General features: G+C 36.1%; 1 protein-coding gene across 1 annotated transcript in view; it reads left to right on the top strand.

The window, feature by feature from the left end:
- Positions 1-2,655: 2,655 nt before the first annotated feature.
- LOC113077177 (zinc finger protein 525-like) overlaps positions 2,656-10,764 on the top strand; it is a 28,551-nt gene continuing 20,442 nt past the window's right edge. The window contains exon 1 of the mRNA XM_026249639.1: positions 2,656-3,312. Within this exon, the coding sequence (XP_026105424.1) occupies positions 3,063-3,312 (250 nt within the window). The 5' untranslated portion in view covers positions 2,656-3,062. The remainder of the gene's footprint in view (positions 3,313-10,764) is intronic.

Below are 10,764 nucleotides of genomic sequence, written 5' to 3'. Positions count from 1 at the left end.
CATGGTTATTTTTCGTAAGGGTACAAACCGTCACACGATAATAAAAACAGATCTCGGGGTATTATGTTTCATAGGTAAGACTCAACCGTTATTTCTCGATGTTTTTTGGTCATTTTTAACATTTTGTTGACAGCTTAATTAACCTAGTGTCCTAACCTAGTTAACCTAGTGACTATTAATAATAGCGATATCGCTAACGTAGTTAGCAGTGAAAGCTGAGACTTTATAAGAATTCAAAGTTTAAATTAATTCTTATTACGTTTATATCATAAACTAAATGGTGTTATGAGCACAATATGTACAGTGAGCACTTTGACTGTCTAGATTAGTGATGGAGCTATAGCATCACTACCGTTACTTATTTACAAAGATTAAGTGGTAACACTTTAGAATCATGGTCCATTAATGTTAGTTAATCCATTAATTAACATGAACAAACAATGAACAGTACATTTATTACTGTATTTATTCATCTTTGTTAATGCTAGTTAATGAAAATACAGTTATTCATTGTTAGTTCATGCTAATTCACCCTGCATTAACTAATGTTAAAAAGCACAACTTTTGATTTAAATAATGCATTAGTAAATGTGGAAATTAACATCAACTAAGATTAATAAATGCTGTAGAAGTATTGTTCTTGCTTAGATCATATTAACTAAAGTAGTTAACTAACATTAACTAATGGACCATTATTCTAAAGTGTTACCGATTAAGTTTATCATCACTTAATTTTAAGGATTTTATAGCTTTTCATAAAACTGTGAACTGATTCTATGTGTTTTATTATTATTTTCTCTTCCCTTTTAGCCAGTTGCAAACAGGACAAGGAAAGCTGTTCTCTGCATTTCCAAGAGACAAGACTATACCTCCACAGACTAGTGTTGTGTTTGTACTAAACCCAGAGCAGCCCTGAATGAATCGACAGAATGACCCTGCTCATATTCCACCCCCCCCCCCTGTTTCTCTCTGTAAAGATAATTTTTACAACAATATAATTTAATATAAATAATATAATGACCTTATTAAATGTTTTTGTAGTTTTTGTCAAATATTTGGAGGTGGATGTGCACACTGGTGGTGTTTGAGGAGATTCATCCTGCTATGTAAAGTGCTTTGAGTGCCCAGAAAAGAGCTATATAATGTAAGGAATTATTAGTTATTAATAACTAAATATAACCAGTTTCCTCATCCTCAGTCGATCACAATACTATAGACTGCATTTAAAAAGCTTTGCACAGGCTGTTTAATGCTGATCATGTACTGCGTGTGTCTTTAAACAAAAACTACATGATGAAAATAGCCAAGAAATGAAAAACACAGGAACTCATAGTGAGTCCAGCTGCAATATCATTAATGAAATCATTGTGATGTTTTTATAATGATTATTAATTTTGATTAATATAAAGTTTTTTGAGGGGAGCATCTCATATTCTGGTCTGTGATAAACATAACTATACTTTGAGATTTTGTTGTACAAGGTAAACCTCACACACTCACACCCAAACATTCATATGTAATAACAAAAACAAACCACTGTGTCAGAACTGAAAACTGAAATAAAATGTGTTTCTTGAGGATTTTTCATATGATTTTTATTTTATATATATATATATATATATATATATATATATATATATATATATATATATATATATATATATATATGTGTGTGTGTGTGTGTGTGTGTGTGTGTGTGTGAGAGTGTGTGTGTGTGTGTGTGTGTACATGTTAATATTATACTTAAGGAGCTCATTAATTAAACACAATTTAGAACTCATGTCCACAATTTTTGGTGTTCTGTCATTAGCTGTGTCTTAATTTGTTTAATAATTATTACACAAATAGTATTTTAAAATTACATTTCACAATTATTTATTTTACTCTATAATTAACTATTCATTTATTTTTCATTTTGTCTATTCTGTATTATTCCACCCTTTATATTACATATTCTTCTTGTTATTATTAATCTATTGTTGTTCTGTTATTTATTATGGTATTATTCATATTATGCATATAATTTGTGCTATTATAAATCCATTATATCATTATTGTACTCGCTTTTCATATTATTCACTTTACTTCAAGGTGTATTACATATACTTTTTAATATAACATATCACTTTTACTATATTTTTACTGTGCACTGTATCAGTGCATGATATTTAAATTTCACTTGATCCATGAAGGCTCATCAGTTACATGTGTTATTATTTGTTGTGGAGTTTATCTGTAGACTATGGAGTGCTATCAAATGAAAAGCAGACTACAAGTGTGACACTTTTTGATTTGTATGTACGTTTTAATCAGTTTTCTCAGTAATAGCAAATTATTCGTGTTTAAAGATGTATTATTTCGATTTTGTCCCCAGTATTTCAAAAGGAATGAGCTGTGTTTTGACCTGAGACACAAGAAAGAAAGAAAATGTTGGGATTGAACACAGAGAAAGCAATAAAACAACTAAATGTAATTGAATGTACATTCAAATTACATTACATGCATATGTCACAGTTTTACTAAATTAACATTAGAATTGTAAACCGAAAATAATAAACGAAATCAACAAGTGAGACAAATGTGAGCTTTCACAATTCCTTACGAAAATTAATAATTTTCCAAACCTAACTAAATAACTGGAGGCAAAGTTTTTTTTTAACTGCACGTAGATCACAAACCTGAAATCGGTTGATAAATGTGAACGTTATCGTGTTTTTATTCAGAAAAAAACGCAGCTCCCCGTTTACTTCCATGTATTTTTAAGGCAGTCTTGCCCTCACTAACATGGCGGACGCGTTGACGTATCGCAGCAACGGCTCAGAGCGGCCAATGAGGCGTCTAGTTATTTATATGTCTGTTCGCCACGCTCTCTGTTGTTGTTATGTCGGCGTGCTGCCTTAATACAAACGGTTAGACACGTTTCTAAGAGAAAAATTTAGTTTTTGAATCAGTTCAGTAAAATACCTGTAATATTCTCATCCTAACAATCGTGACTGAGTTTTGAAGCGAGCAAGAATATCTGGAGGAGTTTTTCATCTGAACTGAGATCTGCTGCTGTGAAGATGCAGTTTGTGAAAGAAGAGAGAGAAGAGAACACGAGTGAACCAGACACCAGCACAATAAAACACGAGGAACCAGAAACCCGGAGAATAAAACTCGAGGAACCAGAAATGCTGAGAATAAAACACGAAGATCCAGGAACCTGGAGAATAAAACACGAGGAACTAGAAACCTGCAAAATAAAACACGAGGAAAAAGAATCCTTGAGAATAAAACACGAGGAACCAGAAATAAAACACGAGGAACAAGGAGGTTGGTGTTTATTCTTCATTCATCTTTAATGATAGGGTTTTTCCTGGGTGTGTGTGTGTATATATATATATATATATATATATATATATATAAACACAAACATTTAGGCCTACTAGATACATTTTATGTTGAAATTCTTGGATAGTTGTCTAAAATAATGCATGCTGATAAATGGCAATTCTTAATTTCTTAATTTTATTAACTGTATTAGACTAATTAAAATGTATTCAATATAATAATCTAACCTTTGCAAACATAGCATACCTAAAGTGCAAAAACTGATGAAGTTTTGATTTTCGTTCACTTAATTTCCGTGAAAATAGCTGCCGTTGTTGTGTAATAGAATATTCAAAACAGGCTCATTAAAACACAAATGCACACAAACACACGAGCTGAAATGTGCGTAGATCTTTACTAAATACAAATAGATTATAAAGCATGTGTAAACCACACACAAGATGAAATGCACATAAAGAACGCTTAGATTTTGGACTGGGTTGAGCATGAGGAGCTGAATCTTCACAAAGCCGCTCATCGCTCTTAAGGAAATATTACGACTCCGCTCACATGCTCTGGCGGGAATACTCAAAATAAAATGCATTTTGCACTCCAGTTCTACTACACACCATCGTTCCCCGCGGGTCTCCTGCGAAATATTCTGACTGCCCAAAGGTAAAACCGGCCGCTCTCGCGAGATTTGCATCAGTCCCGCGGGAGCCCAGACCCGATGCCAACCATCTATCCACATGAACCGCAAGCCCAATATTGACAATAAATGTTAAATTGAAGATGAATACTAAGAAACGGTTTGTGATTTTTCTTCTTCTCCTATTTATTCATGAAAAAACGATCACTGTCAGGCTAGATGGTAAAAGAAAGCGATTGCAATTTATTTTACATGTAAACATCATCAATACCAAAGTATATTTGAAATGTCAAAGGTATCACAATATTATCTATTTACAAATATCAAAGCCCGCAGATGAACATTTAAAGGGGGGGGGGGGTGAAATGCTATTTCATGCATACTGAGTGTTTTACGCTGTTAAAGAGTTGGATTCCCATGCTAAACATGGACAAAGTTTCAAAAATTAAGTTGTACATTTGAAGGAGTATTTCTGTTCCAGAAATTCCGGTTTGTCACAAGTTTCAGAAAGTTTTTTTCGAGTATGGCTCTGTGTGACGTTAGATGGAGCGGAATTTCCTTATATGGGTGCTAAGGGCGCGTCTGCCGGAAGAGCGGGCGCTCTCGTAGAGCAGAGCAATGTGAGGCTGAGCACAGACAATCACTGATCAGAGTGAGAGCGTCGCGAAATGTCACAAAAGAAGTGTGTTTTTGGTTGCCAGGGCAAGACAACACTGCACAGATTACCAAAGAAAAAACAGCATTAAGGGACCAGTGGATGGAGTTTATTTTTTACAGAGCATCAACGGAGTTGTGCAAGTGTTTGTGTTTGTTCCCTGCATTTCTAAAATGCTTGTTTTACAAACAAGGCCCAGTTTGACGCCGGATTTGCGTATCGTTTATTTCTTAAGGATGATGCAATCCCAACGAAAAAGGGTCACGATTGTGTGTTGGAGCCACAGGCGGTGAGTAAAACTGCTTAAAATATCTCTGCCTTCTTGTTAGTGCGTCCGCCTCCCATCGGAGACCGGGATTTGAGCCCCGCTCGGAGCGAGTCGTTGCTGCTGCTGCTCTCGTTCAGTTTCAGCCTTCACAGCTGTCACAGCTTCCAAACGCTCTCAACGCAAAAGCCTACTCGCGCTTGTGATTCTTTAGCTCCGCCCACACGTCACGCCTCCAGCTGGTCGTATTTTTCCGGGTGCTCTTATGAACATTATAAAACGAAATACTTTTTGGAGTTATGAAGAATGCAGTACTACTCTATAGGTACTCAAGATTAACAGGATATTGAGTGAAAACGAGCATTTCACCCCCCCCTTCCCCCCTCTAAATTGTCTCTTTTTATTAACAATGTAGAACCTTTTTACAAGATCTCTATTGAGAGTGAGGAGTCACATGTTGATTTGGGAGGGGTCTGAGCAGGGGGGCAGGGTTTCATATTTTATTGAAGCACCACTGGGTGCCGCCATTGGCTAGCGGACCCCCACCTGCTGTTAGCATTTCATTGACTCCCATTCATTTTGGCATCACTTTGACAGCGAATAACTTAACATCTGAGGCGTCGCGCTTGAGGATAAAGGGACTATTTTTTTGTATACAGACATAATAACAACAAAACTGTGTGCACTTTGTTGTGGAAATTCCAATTCAATAACAATTATTCCTAAAGAAACACGAAAATGTATAAAACGCTCCATTACCTTGTATATTATGTTATGGTCCCGTAGAAGCAGTTTTTGTAAAAAAATAGGCTAACAATTGCGTCATAACCAGCGACTCTCTGTGGCACAGTAGATAAATTACCGTATGGACAGGAGGAGAAGCTCGCAGACAATCTTTTACTGTCTATGAGGCTATCGGGGGGGCATGGAGACATGAGGTCAAGGGAGATAATTAATCAGAACACTTACCAAAATTTGCTCCTGTTCACGCACACCTTCTCTGGAAGATTCGGTGGGTGATTCAGATTTCTCTTGGCACAGCGATTAGAAAATTTACAGGTTGCTCACGTGACATCTACGTCATGAAGCTCAGTTTGAGTCTGCGCAGTACGCTCAACCCCCAGGAAGTGAGTGCTTCTAATTTGACCATTGAACATCTCGTTACAATCTAGTGTTTACGAAACAGCCGCAGTTAATTACTTTGTCATTTTGGTCAAGAAGTGTCTGCTAGATGCAGTGTAATTACAACACGCTAAAATACATGTGAAGAAAACTTACTTTGGCCAGTACAACACTGTTTTCATCACCTGGAGGCTTGTAGATGGACCCAGCCACAGCAGAAAGACTAGTAACTTTCCAAAGACTTGTGGCTTTTAAACTCCTGAATCGTGTAGTAACTTAAACCAAAAACAAGATAATTCACAATGTCCATATGTGCGTGGATGTATGGTCCAGGTCTCTGTGGCGTTCCGCTGCAGGGAGCTCGTATGGGTCGATATTCTGGATGCCTGAGAGCTTCTCCAAATACCTCTGTTTTGCACTTGGTGTAACCTCAAAAACTGTATTCCATTGTTCCTATGTGTTCCATATGTATCGTGTGTACACTGTACTATGGCGATGACAACTCCCTCTCAATTCGGTTGTTAAGTGATGACGTAGGAAGCGCTGTTTCCGGGTCCAAGCCTCAACTTGCTTCACTTGAGAATACGACTTCAGCAGCCGTTTATGAGCACTGTTTATTCATATTGATAATTTAAGCTAAACGCTTTCAAACTTACGGTATATGCTACAGTCTCCGTGCTCACAGCGTCCCAAACACAAATTATTTTTATATATTTTTTTTAAATATTTATATTTTCATTGTCTGCCTATCTTGGACTTCAGTATGGAGTTAAAGGTTAAGATTATAACTTTTTCGCTAGTATTCTATCACTTTGTGAGTTTATATTAGCACCTTTTGTTGTTTTCTCGTGGTAACTGATAGAGCGTTTGGACACGGAAGCACTGCTATGTGACGTCAGACTTAACAAGCGAATAGTCTATTTCATCCTGATGGGGCACATCCACATCCACCTTGCAGCATGCGTCTAAATGTTGGTCCTTCAGTCTGTTTCTTAAAGCCGTTTCCACCTGTAATGGAATAGAATACATAGATCTCTCACAAATATTTAACTCTAAATAAGCAACATTTTAACAAATTTAAAAATACCAATTTCAGGGGTGAGAATAGCCTCTCTACATCCACAGTCTGGACAGGTGATGTTAGGACTATAGCTGCAGCTAAACTCAGGGATGGGTAAATGTCCCTGACATTGAATTGGTGGGTTTTTGTTAAATGTAAGCTAAAATCATCACAATTACCAAAGACTTAAACTACTTCAGTCTGTTTATATTGAATTTAATACACACGTTTCACAATTTGAGTTGAATTACTGAAATAAATGAATCTTTTCATGATTTTCTAATTTGACATTCACCTGTATCTTTTTTTAAAAAAAAGAAAATCTGTTAATTTGAGATGCTTTTGATTTATAAAAATTAAGAAACCAATAAAATGGAATGCACAAATGTAATGGACAACAGAATTTGGTAAAAATAAAACCGTATAACTTAATTACTAAGACATGCTTTTCGATTATTTTATTTAATAAGTATATAAAAATTTAAACTGAATTTTATCACTTTTCTTGTCTTTCATATACTGCTAAATGATTAAATGTAAATTAATATGAATTTTTTTTTTAAAATGGATTCCATAGTGCCCTCTATTTATAATTCAATTTTTGGGGTAATAAAAATAGACAGTAAACAATAGCCTTTTAAAATGATTTAAAATACATGTTAGTGAAAGTGACATACAGCCAAGTATGGTGACCCATTCGTGCTCTGCATTTAACCCATCCATAGTGCACATGCACAGCTAGTGTTGGGTATCGATTGGGTTTAATTAGATACCGGTGCCATTTCGATACTTTAAAAATGGTACCGGTGCATATGGCCTATGCATAAAGTACGTAAACTATAATATTTGAATATTTAAACTGAATATAATTCAAGTATTCATTCATATGTGTTGAGGGCTAAATTTTCACTGATGGAAACAGCTGTGGTTTGATGATCGGTGAACGGAGCGAAAGCTTTAAAGTAGATGAGATACCGATTGCTCCTGCGTGACCTTTTGTAAACTGTATTTATGACGAACAACTGCACAGACACAGATATTCTAACAATCTGTTGATAAACACACATCTTCTGTCCTCTGTTTGTGTTTGAGTCCGCTCACACTGCTCCGCGCGATCTGCTGATTGAAGAGCGTGCTGAAAGACGAGGAGGAGACAGGTCTGCTGCTGTTTTCATATAACATTTAAGCGGTCAGACTTTGAGGCGATTGTGAATTTGTGTACAGTTTATAAAGCCCCGCTAAAAAAGCCTAGTGACGCCCATGCTTCATGTGTACATTTCAGAGAATATGGACAAATATTTCAATAGATCGCTCAGGCATTTAAGAGGCACAGAAATGAGGCACTAAAATCTGTGCGCTGATTCGGTTTGATGCATACCAGTTCCATAGGTACCGGTGCCATATTGGTACTGGGTTTCGGTACCTAACCCTACACACAGCAGTGAACACACACCTGGAGCAGCGTGCAGCCATTTATTCTCCGGCGCCCGGGGATCATTTGGGAGTTCGGTGCCTTGCTCAAGGGCACCGTAGTCGTAGTATTGCCAGTCTGAGACTTGAACCCACAACCCTAGGGTTAGGAGTCAAACTTTCTAACAACTAGGCCATGACTTCCTCCTTTATATAGCATATATAAGCATCATTCATGGAACTAATTTGCGCGTAAATCAGAACTACACAAAAACTCTCCTTCGGATTCACAAATGCTTCGTAAATGTCTGATTCTAAATCAGCCATTTAAAATGAGTTTAAATGGCTGTTAAACGTGTATAAAGGGGTAGTTCACTCAAAAATTAAAATTATGTCATTAATGACTCATGTTGTAAGACCTCCGTTCATCTTCGGGACACAGTTTAAGATATTTTAGATCAAGTCCGAGAGCTTTCTGTCCCTCCATTGAAAATGTATGTATGGTATACTAGGGCTGGACGATTATGGCCTAAAATCAAAACCTCGATTAATTGAACATTTTACCTCGATTAGGATTATTTTTTTATTTTTTTTTTATTTTTTTTGCCCTCATAGTTCACTGACAAGGTTTGTACTGTAAATATGATTGACTATCAGCAGTTATTTTATCTATGTTCTTAACATTTCTTACTAGGGTTGGGTATCATTTGAATTTTATCGAATCCGATTCTTATCGATTCCAATAAGATAAAAAATCCAATATAAAAAAAAATTAAGTCAAACATTTAGATGTCAAACATTATTACAAAGCATTCTGTTGCAGCTGAATAACATGAGCAAAAATCAGCAGCCTACAAAAGACTGCAAGAGGAATTTTGCCTGCGATTAAAAAAAATACCATAGCAAAAACAACTAGATTAATATAAATGTTAAATATTAAAGTGTTAAAGACAAGTAATAAGAAAGGAACAAACAAATCAATTAGCAATATCCTAAATAAATAAAACTAAACTAAATTTCTGTAATTAAACTGTAAACTGTAATTAAAAGTTTAAAAACACTGCATAGTTTTCTTTTTATAAATAAAATAAAGATTAATCAAGTTATTAAATATATTCAGTCAAGATCAGTGAATGATTTTCTTTTGTTCTTTGATTAACATTAATGACAGGCAGCGCATTTATTAGGCTGTTGTCTCTTTAAGCAAAAATACTGCACGTTCGTTTTCTCATCTGTTTACGTTCACATAAGACAAAAACGGCTGCGTTTATGATGATATACTGATGTAGTTTTCTATATCGTAGTTTCGACTCGGAACAACCTTTTCTACAGTTAAAATACACAGAACAGTCCGAGAACGGACACAAACCGGGAACCCGCAGCGCGACCACAGACCACTGCTCTCTATGCATGCGCTTGTGCTTCATGTGCGCTTCACACAAACATGCTATAATAAATTTTGAGATTCTAAGCTACTTTAGTGATAAATCACAGGACAGCACTGACAACTAGTTTCTGTGTTCCTCTGTGTATCTTCATAGCTACTGTTTATATGAGTGTTCGTGCCACAATGCAGCTAGAAGGGATATTTTGGCTCTACTTGGCATGCGGACATGCAGCTAAATTTTTGTCATACTGTACTAGTGATTGCATAGACTAGTTGTGCGCTGTCAGAAACAGTTGACTACTCGAGCATGTATTAACCATAATGCAAAGTGTTTGCAAGTAAGACGTGAATTTAAGGGTTACAATATTGCGTGGATCTGTTACTTTCTATGACCTTGTGTTGCATGTAAAAAATTAAATATTTAATGTAATAATTAGGGTTGGGCCTGAAGCCGAATACCTTATTCGTAATGGCACGGATATTGGCTTCAAATTAATAACGGACAAGGAATAATTCTGCCTGAGTACTCAGCTGAAGCTGACACAGTCCGGGGTTTACTAGATAACAGTTGAGCCAGGGGCTCAGCGCAATATTATACACAGAACTCTATAGTCACGAGTGTGAAGTGAATGAATGTAAACTTTACAAAATGAAAAGAGCACAAATCAAACACCGACCGCATTGCTGTTGCGTCTAGTGCATCTCTCAGGAATGAGAATTAATTTCACCTATAATAATACATCATACACGTTATATTATTTGTAAATATTTAAAAGGCAATTATTTAAACCTTAGGCTACGATATGATGCGAATTAATGGAATAAGCACAGAGCGCTCACCAATCAAACAGCTGTGCTAGTCTATGCAAGCACTTAGTCTCTCTATGCAAGCACTTAGTCTCTCAAA

Source organism: Carassius auratus, unplaced genomic scaffold, assembly GCF_003368295.1.
Source record: "Carassius auratus strain Wakin unplaced genomic scaffold, ASM336829v1 scaf_tig00021918, whole genome shotgun sequence".
Lineage (NCBI taxonomy): Eukaryota > Metazoa > Chordata > Actinopteri > Cypriniformes > Cyprinidae > Carassius > Carassius auratus.
Note: the sequence above shows the minus strand (reverse complement) of the source record. Positions and strands in the feature narration are given on the sequence as shown.